The sequence below is a fragment of the Molothrus ater genome, chromosome 1, assembly GCF_012460135.2.
Source record: "Molothrus ater isolate BHLD 08-10-18 breed brown headed cowbird chromosome 1, BPBGC_Mater_1.1, whole genome shotgun sequence".
NCBI lineage: Eukaryota > Metazoa > Chordata > Aves > Passeriformes > Icteridae > Molothrus > Molothrus ater.
Window position 1 is genome coordinate 135,540,307 of NC_050478.2, and position 15,004 is coordinate 135,555,310.

Genomic DNA, 15,004 nt, shown 5'->3' on the forward strand with positions numbered 1-15,004 from the left:
AATATGCAACAGGCTGTTGCTTTTAAGGGTTAATCCTTTGTTAACGAGTGCCCTTTTTCGGGCTCGTGCTGCCCAGGTACCCGGACGTCCGTAACTCTTTGCCTTTATTGTCTCATCTTGTCCTAATTCAATTTGTCCAAATTATTATTACTCTAATTGTATTACTATTTTTATAACCATTTTATTACTATTAAACTTTTAAACATTTTAAAAACAAGTGATTGGCGTTTTTAACAGAGTGTAACATTGATTTGTTGTAAGAGAGTGATCAAAATCCAGCTGTAGGAAGCAGAATAAGAGAGTTGGGAGATTGCTGGATATCACATAATGTGTGTGCATTCACAGAGAAGGAGACTCAGAAAATAAAACCAGAAATTACTTATTTTAACCGTGCAAAACCTATGCTATGCTGAATTTCCCAATCATGAATACTAGATAATTAATATTTAATATTGTGAATTTTAATCATGCATGGTAAATGCATACTTAAATACATAATACAATTTATGAAATTAATAAATGCAATTTAAAATGTATGCAAGTTTTAGTAAGTAGAGGTGTGCTTCTTGTAGAACTACAATTTTTGTAGTCTGTAAGATGAAAGTAGTTGGAGAGTACTGCAGGGATTTGGAGAAAATGGAAGAATTTTCTTATGGTTAGAGGCTGCTCTGGGGCTGTAGATTCTGTCACTGACCATGCTGCAGAGCTTCTTTGTGGTGAAGGAAACTCACTTCAGGTCATTGAAACAATTAAAAAAGTCTGTGCACGTGCTTGTTTTAGCCATAGGATTCTTACATGATGGCATATTATATAAACTAATTTTCAGATTAATTTATTTTGTATTTGAGTGGAAATCCTGCTGTTCAAGACTGGTGTGAACCACTGTGTATTTCAAGTTGGCCCCTGTAAAAGCATGAGTTTTGTTCACTGCACTGGTGAGCTTTGACCTGCAGGAGAAAACTGGTTCTGCCACTTGACTGACAAAAAGTAAGAACTTTGCAGTTACGAGTTTGGGCACTTACACAACCCTTAGGGTTCATGCTGAGCTTCTTTTCAGTTAGTTTTCTTCTTTCTGCCCATTTTTCTCTGCATCTTTAAAAAAAAAATACATGTTTGGTACAAAAGTAATTTGTGTATGGCATCTCCACATCTGATTGAAGAGAAGCTCCCAACACAAAATATGCAAGAGATTGATAAGTATGTAGAAAAATCAGCAGCCACACCTTAAAAGACACATGCCACACCAGTCGGAACTTCCAACCTTCTTCTTTCTGTTCCACAGCTCCCGTGCAGAAATAAAAATTATGATACAGCTTCTTTCCTTCCCTCACAGCAGTGTCTGAAGATTAATGCCATCTTAGGACATGCTTGAGTATTAGTCTATCAATGTGTGCTCAGAAAAAAAACTGGGAATAAAACTGGTCATTTTCTTTCTAGGGCAGTGTTTAATGAGTGAAGTATAAACAAGCTCCAATATACCCAGTGACTGATGAGATTTTGGCAAAGCATACTGGTGATCATTGGTTATCACTGTTCCTTTCTGTGTAGATGGTGGAAAAATAGTGGCAGGCTGTTCATCTAATGTCCATGTCACTGTCAATAATACATGGAAGGTTGATTTCTTTCCTCACGTTGCCATAACCTTCCTCTTTCCCTAGGGTTGATGTTGAAGTCACATTTACTCACCCCTATGGTTGTCTCTGAAGATGTACATAAAACAAAATGAAATCTGTTGATGAATATCATCTGAGAAATGAGCATTTGCCATGCATTAATTTTAATGTTGTTTTCTTTAAAAATACCTGCAGGCCTTATAATTTCTGAAGTACATATTAAACCAACATGTCCATGATTTGCCAGTGTTTCTTGAAGTATTTGGTTAATTATCTTCACACAGGAGACATCAAAACCCAAAGTATGCTTTCTTTTCTGAATGATTAAGCCAAGCTTCCCATAACATTTCACTAGCAAGTAGGGCTATGACAGACTGCTAACAACAAAGTGAACTCTGCTGTGAAAAACAAAAAAAACTCCAAAAAAATGGGAAAAGAGGAAAACAATGACCCCAAATATGTGCAAAGAAAAGGAAAAGCCAAGATGCAACTCAAAAGAAATATAGGTTATTTTGATGGGGTAAGTTTTATTATAGGATCAATTGTTGGAGCAGGGATCTTCGTGTCTCCCACAGGGGTGTTAAAACATTCCTTACTCAATGTTGGCGTTGCACTAACAATCTGGACCGTGTCTGGGCTGGTTTCTCTGATGGGTGCCCTCTGCTATGCAGAGCTGGGAACCGCTCTGCCCTTCTCCGGAGGAGAATACAGCCACATTAAAAGAGGCCTTGGATCCCTACCTGCCTTCGTGTTTATCTGGACATCAACATTCACCAAGCCAGCATCAAATGCTGCTCGAGCCTTGCTGTTTGCTGAATATGCCACACAGCCATTCTATGGCATTTGTCCTGCGCCAGATGTGCTGAAGAAGTGCTTGGCCTTGGCCGTTCTCTGGTCCCTGGGGATTTTAAATGGCCTCAGCGTCAAAATGTCTGCGTGGGTGCAGACAGTTTTCACTCTGCTGAAGATGATGGCCTTGTCTGTGATTGCTGTTGGTGGCATAGTTCTCCTCATTACCAGACAAAAGGAGAGTCTGGCCAGGTTTGAGGACATGTTCAGCTCAGAGATCCCCAACGCCTCACAGATTGCCGAAGCCTTCTTCCAGGGGCTGTACGCGTACGGCGGCTGGTGGTCCCTCAACTACATGGCAGGTATTCTGCTCCTCTTTAGATTTACTTCTGCAGTTCTCATTCTTGTGTTCCTCAGCTTGGTTTGGGAGAACTTGTCTCTGCTTCAAGACCACAGGGTCCTTCTCATTTTACATAAGTGTTTGTTGGGGCTGGTAGAAGAGGCATTGTTCTCCTCTAGGGAAAATTCCTGTTTTTTGTGCAGAATGAAGCTGACATTTTCAGGAAAGTACAAGAGAAATCATAATAGTTAATTTTAAATTTCATGCATAAACAGAATTTTCCATACCTTAAACATTTGCATTTTGTCTTTCTCAGTGTCCATGTCAGTGTATTTTTAGGAAAGTATCAAGTTATCCATGCTAAACTACATATGCATAGGTAATTTCTGTTTAAATATCTGTGCCTTATCTGAGGTTATGCAGCTGGTTTGAACATGGTCAAATTAATTTTGAGTTTTGTTACAATGTAGTAATTTTATGGGATATATTTTCCTGGGAAAATAGACTTTTGAAGTCCAATAGAAGGTAAAGAGAGGTCTGTGGAAGGTGGCATAGATTTTTTCATAGAATTTGTACTCAATTTTAACATTCAAAATGTTTTTGAATATCTATTTACTTCTCTATTCTCTATCTGCTGACATGGCAGTAATAAACTTTTTCATCAAAGCTACAGAGATGATGTTCATTATTTTAGGTATTCACATCACAAGTTAAATCAGTAGAGTTTTATAGTATCATCAGATTCATGGAATTATATTGTAAGCAAGTGGATATTGCTGTTATATCTTTAACCATTTGTATCCATTGACCTCTGTCATGTAAAATATTAAATAAACGGAATGTGTTAAATGCATACCACAAAGTTCACTGGTGAGGATAGTGTGAAAATTTGGTTAATGTTTAAAAACCTGACTGTTGTCTTTATAATCCAGGTACTCCAGCTTTAAAAATAGGCTGCATTTTATAAATCAGTAAAGTACAGTTTTGAAACCTTAGGTATTCCTTAAAGACAAGTACTTGGCTTTGTAAGCCTGAGAAAATGCAAGACTTCTAGTAAAATACAGATTTATTCTGATCAGTTAGCAGTACTAATAAATGCCATACACTGGGCAGCACAGCTGTTTAGACATATGTAACCTATGCAATTGTTCCAAACTGACCTGAGTTTCCTATGCTTCATCAATAACTTCATTTCTGTGAACTTCAGCTGATGGATCAGGTGCCAGCTGGCTGGCAAGACTGCAATAAACAACAACAACAACAACAACAACAACAACAAAAAACCAAAAAAAAAAACCGGAAAGATAAATTTAAATTGGAAATTTTGGTGATTATTCTCTTCTGAGCTCAAAATTACTAAGTGTATTTTTTATATCTGAAATAAATCTCAAATTTTCTGATAGTATCTGAATTTCACTATTGTGGTCCTTTGATCTTGTCTCCATGCACTACAGCCAGCACAGGGATCATGGCTCAAGGCTGATGTCCCGAGGAGAAATCAAATGTAAAGGAAGAAGCAGATTTCTGTCTCCTAAAAAGAGTTTAAATAAGCTGCACATTTCACTTTTCACTTCTTCCCTCTTATCAGTTATTTGCTGGTAATACTCAAGAAATTGTCTGTAAATGCTGAGGGAAGTGGGAAGTGGTGAGGGAACAAGAGGAAGGAGTGAAAGAAATTAAAAAGAACCTTTCTGATTGAGATGAGGGTGATTGAGATTAAGCTTCTGGAAACCAGCTCCATCTTTTTCTGGGACTATGACATGCCCAAGAATGTGTGCCTGTGTCTGAGTTATACACCTGCAAAGTTTGGCTTTTTTCTTGTTTGGTAAGAGTAGTTCTAAGCTATCAGGCTTAGCACTAAACCGTTTTCTTCCACCATCTTTGCCCTGGAAAAGATGATAATAATCAAAATCCATCTGGGAATGGCCCCCTTTTAAAGTCACTGCATTATTGCTCCTATGTCTATACCTTTGGTCTTTTCTGTTACTTCTGATATAAAAGCAAAGAGAAAGGTTATGAGTAGAAATATGCAAATATGCTCACTAAGTTTAAGATCAGGATTCATGAGGTGACATGAGAATAAATAATGTGACTTAAGAGTCTCATGTTTAAGCTAGTAATTTTCAAGTAAGGCTAATTGAAAATTTTATACCAAATCACTTTTCTAATGTAAGTCAAATATGTGATTAATCAAATCAAAGGGAAATTATCACTCATTTTTATCATTTTGTGAATCAATCAGCTCTTCATCCAGCCCTCCTTCCAAAATAGTTAAAAATAGCTAAGTAAAAAAATACTGTTTAAGAATCTTTGATATTAACCTGTTTGAGAGCCACTGTAGGACTTCACAAGCAGAGAATTTAGCAGCCATGATTAGGGATTGGGGCAGGACTTTGGCATCAGTCTTGTCAAACTCTGCACAGCTTCAGCACTGAAAAACACTTGCAGAAGCTACACTGCTTACTTCATTTGTTGTTTTAAATTGTATTTTCCAGAGGAGATGAAACGCCCCAGCAGAAATATCCCCTTAACTGTGATGACTGCTGTTCCTGCAGTAATTGTTTTTTATTTACTAGTGAACATCTCATATCTGACTGTCCTCACACCTAAGGAAATTGTCTCCTCAGGTATGTATTTCATATTTTTTTAATTAAAAAGGACTGGCCCATTGACATATCCATCTGATGTCAATGCCCTGGGTTACTTCTGCTCACCTTACTTCACAGTCCAGAAATTTGGGTTCATTTTCTTTTAACAGAGAATTCTTTAATTTTACTGTATGACACAAATTGGATGAATGCAGGCAGATTGTTGAAATTGTTGGCTTTTCCCTGCACTGTCTAAAAAGAAATCAGAAGTGTATTAAAACCTGGAAAATAAGGTGAAAGTCAGGTCCCAAGTATAGAGATGATCTTTGTTTTCCTGTAGTTTTAATCCTATCTCCTCCTTCTTTCTCTGTCTCATTGAGTCTCAGACTAAAGCCATCGCTCTTTAGGAGGTGGACAAGTCTAACATGTTCAAGAGTATAGAAAATACTATGGACATAAAAATGTAGCCATTTTGGGTATGTATTATTCATGATAAATACTGTAACTTCTCAGAAGAGCCTATACAAAATCCAGTGTGTATAAACCCTTTCTCAGATCCTGTATCAATAAGCTGGCCATGTAAAGCTCCAAAGGGAACTGTGTTTCTCCTTGACTGTCCAAGCAGCACATTTTAAATCCCACTGTAATGACACTGAGCTGTCAGACCTTGCCTACAGGCCTGACAAAAACCATACCTCATTTGGATGGATTAATCATTTTTTTTTCCTATGAAAAAAGCTCACTAATATAAATGAGAACAGCATACCTGTCACTCAGTAACCTCATATTGTCACTCAGTAACCTCAGTGTCAGGCTGTCTGCTGGGAGAGATGGATCATTTGTATGCTACAATGAAGGAGGTGGCAAACACCAGACTATCCATGAATAGCAGCTGCCACCTGGCATGACCAGCTTCATGCATACCAGTTTTTACCTGTGTTTACCTATGCCAGCTCAGAAGATAAACCTAAAATTACAGCACTTTTTCAAACATTTCTTTGTTCCTTCCCAAATTTTTTTTTTTTTTTTTTGAGGTTCAGGGCACTGTTTTCTCCATTTCTAACTACTTCCTATGCTGCACAGGACACTGCAAGACCTATGTTCCTCATGGCATTTGATTATAGACCCACTAAATATTGTTCTCACTATAATAGCAGCTATGGCTAATCTCCGTGCAATATTGAATATCTCTTGTTTAGAAACAATCTTTCCAATTTCCCAGTTCCACCCAAAGCAAAATCTCATTAATAGCACATTTCTTGACTCATCTCTGAATGTAGATGTGCTCCTGTTGGCAGTTTCCTGTAACAGCAGATTGTGTCAGCACCATGGTGATGTCAGGGACCAAGGAGTTAATTTTCTTTCCTTGCCCAGGTGTGTGTGCTTGTGATACAGGATGTGAGATGTGACTCACTCCTGCTGGGCAGTCCATGACTGTGGTATTGGCCCCAGCAGGTTTCCCTGGCTTGCTCTGGCAGGCAGCACTCCTTGCTGTCATCCTCCCAGGAAATGTTTAGTTTCTGAATGAAATACCTTTAGGATTGGATTAGTGTTTGACTACTGCAATGAAAAAGCAGTCATTGCTGGTAAATAATAGGTGCTTCATGTTTTTAAGTTTTGTTCCTGTTGAGTATGTCACTTATTCAGAAGATGGTATTTGTACTACACTAATTCTTTGCTTTCTTGCAGTTGCTGTGGCAGTCACTTGGGCTGATCGAGTGATCCCCTCCGTTGCCTGGATCATTCCTCTCTCTGTTGCTGTCTCAATATTTGGTGCCCTCAACTGCAGCATGTTCACACTCGGTCGATTGAGCTATGCTGGAAGTCAGTCAGGACATTTACCTCTCTTAATATCCATGCTTAATGTCCACTCCTATACGCCAGCACCAGCCATGATTTTTTCAACCACCATTGCATCCATTTTTATCATCCCCTCTGACCTTATTATGCTAACAAATTACTTTGGATTTTCTGCCTGGCTTATGACTGGATTGACTTGTGCAAGCTTGATTGTACTTCGATACCGGGAACCTCATCTACACCGACCATACAAAGTAAATGGATCTAAATTAAAAATATCTTTATAAATTATTTTTTGAGTCCTGGGTAGCATGCAAAAGTTATAGAAGAAGTGCAAATCTAAAGTGGATAGTCACAAAAATACGAATAATAATCTCAATGCTTAGAGCCTCATTTGAAAATGTTGCTTCACTATAAAAAGAAGAGAAACAAACAGATGGTCTCTGCCCCAGAGAAGTTGAACACATGAGATGGTTCTTTGCAGAATGGGGGAGATGTGCAAACAATGTGGAACCATACCAGTGTGGAGCAATAACAAGAACAGTTTAGGACCCATTGCCCTTCAGTTCATTGAACTTCGATCTGCTCTCATCTTCCCTGACACAATCACAGCATTAAAGATAGGTTGAATTTCCTCATACTCCAGCAGTCAGAAAGCTCGGGTTAGAAGTGCATGTTCATTGTGAAGGCTTCCAGGCACCCAGCCCTGAGTGTCTTATAGGAACCCACATTATGATATGTGAAAAAATGGATTCCCAGTATTGCCTGTCTCTCCCCCTTGACAAAAGAAGGAGCCTAAACAAATATTTTTTAAAAGATTCCTCTCTTATAGGCAATTTGAGTCAGATGACTCTTGTCCTGGGTGAATTTATAGCAGCATGAGAAATGGTACTGTACTGTGGCAAAGAACACATTGTTACTCTAATGAATGAGGCAGAAAAGTCACAGTTGGTTTGTTTATTTCCTAACCCACTTTTTTTTCTTTCTCTTACAGGTGTTTTTACCAGTTCCATTTATGATGGTGGCAATGTCTTTCTTCCTAGTTCTAGCTCCCATAGTCTGGTCTCCAAACATGCAATATGTTTACGCTTTCCTGTTTATGCTTGGAAGTCTCATTATTTATCTGCCTTTTATACATTTTAAATTGCATTTTGCATTTCTTGATAAAATTACTTGCCACTTACAGCTCCTGTTAGAAGTCTGTCCTGCTGATGGACCTGCTGAGGGCAAATGTGAATAATGGCAGATATTTAATCTCAGTACAACTAAGAGCCAACAGAGGATTTTGTTTAACTGAGGCTATAAACAGTACAATTTAGATGTTGGTGTGATACATAGATGTGCACGCATGCATATACATATATAGATGTATACACATATATTGCAAACATGCACATATATGTATGTATAGGCACAGAACCACAGAATGAACTAGGTTGGAAAAGACCTTTGACACCATCAAGTGCAACCTATGACCAAACACCTCCTCATCAAATAAACCATGTCATTAGCATAATAAGTTAATATGTATATGTTTGGTTTTGTTTGTATAAATACATAAATATATATGTATACTAATTTAATAGGTGCAAAGGATCTCTCTTAAACTTGAAAAATCTGTAAAATGCTCTCTCCTGCTCCTGAAAACACAGTTAAAAGTTGCATAGTCTTGCAAAAATAGAAATAAGACTCAATCACACAAGCACAAATAATTATCAGTATTATCATACAATAAGTGAATAAATACATAATAGCATAATTTTAAAAATACACTCACGCTTTGAACTAAATTGTCTGGATCCTTAGTTTGCAGTAGCTCATTGATTAGAACTTCTGGTTTTAAAGACTTTATATTTTCTTCATGTGCTACTTTTTTTGGCATTAATTTATTTTTAATAAAAGCCTTTGAAGACTATCATAAAGTTGACTGATCATTTTAAATATCAAGAAAATTGGACATAGTGCATCTTAGCTATTTTAGAACAACACATAAAAATTCAAGGTAAAATATTACAATGCATCAAGTAAGACAATAAAAATTATTTATCCTTTTCATCACAGAAATAAAAGCTAAAGATATGTAGATTCCTTTACTAAATCATTTACATCTTAGCATCAATATTACTTTATTCCTTGTTTTCTTTTTAGTGTTATTGAAAAGTAAAAGCTTTTTTTAGGCCTCCTCCCCTCCATTCAAATTTTGTTTATGAAAAAAAGATAAATGAATTCTTTTTTCTTCTCATAATTGGGCCATATAAAGTTCATGGAATATTTAATCTTAAAAATAAATTAAAAGTACATACAAACCATCATATATGGAGGTGATTATTAATATATGCTGCTATTTTTATAATTACAATAGAATTACAAATATAAAGTGATTTTCCAAATCTGGCAATGAAAGATCAGCAGCACAACCAGCAGATGACCGCAGCCTGAACATCACTCCACTCCGTGACCTCTGGTCTGATGGATCTTGTATTGGTGAAACTGTGTTACAGGGCACTGGATTATAACACAGTGGAATGAAAAAAAAATTGCTACAATACTCAATTCACTAATGTATAACACTTTTAGAAATCAGAATGACAGATAAAGAATTTTTCATAGATACCCAAAGTCTAGGGTGGCATCAATAAAACCAGGAATCAACTGAAGGTTTAAGAGGATTTCACTTTGCACTGGAATGAGCCCCCAAATTAAAACAAATATATGTAGCAAGTCGCTTTTCTCAAGGTGATAATGGACACAGAATGAAAATCTGAAGAAAAAATTATACCTTTTAACAAGCTGTATGAAGAGAAGTTCATACAAGTGAGGAATGCAATGTATACAGCTGAGCTGGAAACTGGATCCTGGATCCTGCTGAACGCAAGAAAGGAATCAATGTTTAATTTCACTTAATAGTGCTATTGGAAAAACATTCTCTTGCTGTTTAAATTCAAAACATCATGAGACTCATCAACATTGTAGAGGAGTTATATTTTAAGAACTGAATTGTAAATGGAAGAAATTATTTTACTGTGACTAAAGCATCCATCAGTGATTTGTAAATACAGGTGTGGCAATGCCACAGATTTTCAAATGAACTTTCAAGTAATTTATTTAAATCTATATTTTAATATGTAAAAGAAAAGTGGAAGTTGTAAGGAAAGAAAGTTTATGTAACAATAATACTGTGTTGTACACCAGATGATTAGAAAAGCAAGCATCAGGGGGAAATTGCTCACTTGGGTGTGTTATTTCCATGTTATTTCTTATCAGTTTGTCAACTATCTGTTTAATTCCCTAATGAGTTGGGTACCCACTGATAACATATGTCAGGGTATGTTTGTGTAATTGGAGCATGTATTTTTTAATGATACAAACTTCAAATATAAAGGTTTAGCAGTTCCAACCAATCAGGGAACTCAAAAGTCCCAATGAAATGTAATATGAAATAAATTGCATTTATGTATCTTTCTGGAATGTGAAGTAGATAGTTTTTATTTTAACAAAAATCTAGGAAATGGCACATAAATGTACAAGATGAGAAGATTTAGAATAGATCAGAATTAAAAATGTCCATGCAAGCTTAAGCCCCTCTGCAAAGGCACCTTTCAATGGCCTTGTATTATCAGATCATAAACTGTTCTTTCTATATACCCTTACCTCATTTATTGGAATGAATGGATGGTGCCAAATAATTCACTATCATCTTCTCCCCATTTCAGCATGTGGTCTTGCATTTTGTTTAACACTCTATGCTCAAATGCTGCTCTTGACAGACATTGTTGATATCTTACAGACTTTTCTATGGTGTTCCTCATGTCAGCACCTAGGCACTTCACAAACAACCACTAATTTTCTCTTGACTGTTATGAGCTGTATCAGTGGTATCATCTTGGCTTGCTGAAAGTAAGTTAAGCTGACAGGTAGGTTGCACAAGAAATCAGTTTTGTGATGTTCCCTGAGATCCTTCAATTCACATCAAATACCTGGATGGAGAACCATTTATGGAAATTCAAGTCCAAGTATGTATGTTTATCTTAGGAGCAGGGCAAAGAGCCAGGGAATTGGTGAACATACACTATTCAGACACTATATACAGATTTCCATTTCCTTTCATTCCAGTTTTTAGATGGAAACAAAGGAGGTATGACCAAAATTGCTCACTACTTTTTGGATCCTTGGAGCTGATTTTTTGTAGTAATTAGTAAGTTCAGACTGCCTTTAGTCCCCTGGAACTAAGTTCCAAGAATACTATAAAAAGGAAAATAGGACAATTATCACAGTCACTTTGGTTTAGATGAATAGCTGGTATCCTTTAGCTCAACTTCTGACTTAACTGTGAGTACCTGCAATTCCTTTAAGACTTACAGTCTACTAAATGTTAAATTACAACTATGAGATTTTAAAAATTCCACAAATCAGGCATGAGGATTTAAAGTTTGGTATAGAAAATGGGGAAAGCAGAATTAATTTCAATTTTCAAAAACTGTGATTTAAATTATTCCAGTATGGCCATGGAATTTTATAGAAAAAGATGAACGTGTATTCTGGGCAATACTCAAATTCCTAAATCCAGCAACTGTTTTGCATGTGCTACATCATTCATGACATCAAATTCCTCCTCTTCTACAGCAAATCAGGGATTGGCTGCCTCACATTTAGCATCTTCTTCAACACAAATGTTGACTTTTTCCGAGATCCAAGAGAGACAGGATTTTCTGAAAAAGAATGCTCTCGTTAAATGACCCCTGTTGGAAAGGGACTCACACACCTGAGCTGAATTAGCATTATAAAAGCAATCCCAGATATGGTATTGCCCATCCCCTGAATATGAGTCACTGATGTTCTCTTAATGCAATTTTCTTTTGTCTGAGTGTTTCAGGATGCTAAATCACAAAGAAGCAAATACACTATTAAATGTATAAAGATTTCTTATTGTTGCTGGCTCATTCCACATCTCCAAGCAGTAAGCATAAAGGAATAGAATTCAAATTTATAACTCATGTTAGCTACTCTGGTCAAGAGCAAATCAATATTTTAACATTATAGCTTGTTTCAGTTGGTCTCAGCTGCTTTCCTACTTGAATATATCCCAGAAAATGCTATATGGAAGTGCGACTTTTATTACTAGACTATATCAGACATTTATTTACATTTTTAAATTTTTTTGTCTTTTACTTCATAATTCTTTTATGCTTATGCATACTTGCATGTTTCAGAACTTCAGCCTTACAACAATTAAAGATAGAATGTGGATAATTTTTTACCAATACTGTACTGACTGGTCCAGTTTGACATTTAATCTCCCTATATGTTTTTCTAGGTTTCTAACACAATATTTGTATTTATGTCTGCATTGCCGTTTTTTTTTGGTCCTTTATCTTCTTAAAAAGACAATGTAAAATACAAAATTTTTATCGGTATTATTTAAAAAATTACTTGCAATTATACATCATGCTAATTCCACGTGTGCTGACTGTGTTAAAAAAAAATCGCCCTGAGGCAAACCCCAGAAATTGTACAAAGAAAGAAAAACCCCAGCAATTACTTGTTTTACTTTCCTTTTCATACTTAATGTTAACTGTGATTCCAATAAAAAGATGATCAGCTAACACTGAACAGCTGTACATGGTGTTTTGTGCTTTGATGTGGTGATATTTGGTTGGAACCTCTAGGTTAATAGTGAAGGATGTATGAGGAGCTGCCTGTAGCTGTTAGGCCACGAGTTGTTCAGACCTCCCACCTTCTGCTCTTATGTTTGCTATGTGCACTGTGGATATTGGTAAGGTTCCCTATATCTCAGTTTCCACATATGCCAAACCAGAAACAACTGTGTTTTAACAACTAACATGTCAAAGAGCATTCACTTGTGATGTTCTCCTCTGTATCACAGAAGTTATTCCTGTCATTGTCTTCTATGGCTTGTTTCAAGTGATGGGGGATCCTGGGCATTCCCATTCTTATTGGCTTGATTTGGAGGGATAAGAGCTGTATCTGCTTCAGGAACTTTTTTTACTTTGGAACAGGAAATGAAACATTTTAAATGAGCAGGTTTGAATGAGCTGTATCCTACAGGTTTAGAGGCACTGTTGAAGAGTTGGACTGTTACTGTCGATTTTCAGTAACTCTTGCTACACAGGGGAAATTTCAGAAGTGCAAAGGAAAGGTAACATGCTAATATTTAAACAGAATAAAAGGAATTAACCAGGAAATTATAAACTTGTCAGTGTCACATAATTCCTTGGAAAAGTAATGGAACAGATAACATGAAACTGAATTAATAATGAATTAAAAGTGAGTAGCAGAAATAATGCCAGTTCATTTGTATTTATGGAAAAAATTCCTATGAAACCAGTTTCACATTATACTTTCTGTAGTATGGGTTGGGATAAAAGCTGAAGAGAAGGTGATTTTGAGGTCCACCAAAGCTGCAGACTTGACAAAGTAGTTACACCATTACAAATCAATGTTTTGTTTGGCAAATTTAAAAGTGACTAGGGTTTTTCATCATCTTGCAAAGCTACTTAAATAAGCCCTATTAGCAAGGCTTTGTGCATAATATTGGCTAGGGATTTTCTCCTCCTTTTGACAACAGAAAAAGGTATTGTTCCTGGCAGCAAGGGATAAATGTGTTTGGGCTGAGACTTTCCTAGGTGCCACCACATATACAGTGTGTCTTTAGTGTGAGGGTGGTGAGGCACTGGAACAGGCTGCCCAGAGAAGTTGTGGATGCCCTGTTGTAGCCCAGCTTGGATGGGCCACTTGGTCTAGTGAAAGGGGTCCCTGCTCACAACAGAGGGGTTGAAATCAAATGATCTTTAAAGGTTCTCACCAACCTAAACCGCTCTATGATTCTGTAATTGCCAAGTTCTAGGCTGCAAGTGGGAATTTTATAGTAGAGTCGCACCAGGACTGGGCGTGGCCAAGGCTGGAACTTTGGAGAAGGGCTGTTGCTCAGCAACCTCACAGCCTTTCTTAAACATTCCACTGCAGTTGGCACATAGGGTCCCTCTCTTTCACTCTGCCTGCATGGGTATGTCCTGTCATTATTGTTAAAGTGCTAGCTTATATAAATGTTGGCCTTTGTACTTTGCAGCCAAGCTCTTGAACCTGAGGTTTTTTTGGCAACAGGTTCTTGAGGTTGTTCAAGACTTCAGAGTATGTTCAGAAGGATGTATTTGGCAGGTGTTTCATGTGTAAAGAACTTGGGCACAGCTAAGTTTAAATTGGCTACTGGTGTCCTCATTTTGGGATTGCCTGTTGCAGAGAGATCACACCTGAGCCTCTGTTACGTGTAGGCTGGTTCTTGTGCTCCAAAACAGTGACTTTACGTTGTGACTTTGAGCAGATTTAACTTTTCCTTTAAATCAGTTTTCTTGCATCAGAAGCATCTTGATGTTTAATTAATTTTTCTTTCATGCTTAAAACTAATTTTGTAATGCCAGATCATGTTAAGACACGGTGGAAAGTTGGATACAAAGTGAAGCAGTCCTAGTGTTTCTGTATGTGTGTCTGTATCTTAATTCCCTTTGTGAAGCCCACACTGACATTGTTTTCAGAAAGGTTTGCAAAGTGTAATAGCAATGAGATGTTTTTTCTACCATATACAATCATAGAAAATCAGTGTAAGACCTTAATTGCAGTTACAAGAAGAATAAGCAATCTTAGGAGTTGAAGTCGATGGTCCTCATCGCTTCCTTCCAACACACTCTCTGAGTCTGCTGTCTGAGGAAGGCTGTGAACTAAAAATGACTTAATGCCATCATGCAGACCAACCTAACTGTGATGACAAACTTCCATAATTTCTTTCTGTTATCTTAATGTGATCTTCAGAATTCATTTTTTAATTGCTAAATTAGATTTTTTTTATTGTGCTCAGCAAG

The 15,004-nt window shown here is 36.9% G+C and overlaps 1 protein-coding gene across 1 annotated transcript; it reads left to right on the forward strand.

Annotated features, from left to right (window-relative positions):
• Positions 1-2,040: 2,040 nt before the first annotated feature.
• Positions 2,041-8,370, forward strand: SLC7A13 (solute carrier family 7 member 13). The gene is made up of 4 exons (XM_036379013.1): positions 2,041-2,764; positions 5,238-5,369; positions 7,020-7,384; positions 8,125-8,370. The coding sequence occupies exons 1-4, from the start codon at positions 2,041-2,043 to the stop codon at positions 8,368-8,370; spliced, it is 1,467 nt and encodes a 488-aa protein (XP_036234906.1).
• Positions 8,371-15,004: the final 6,634 nt, after the last annotated feature.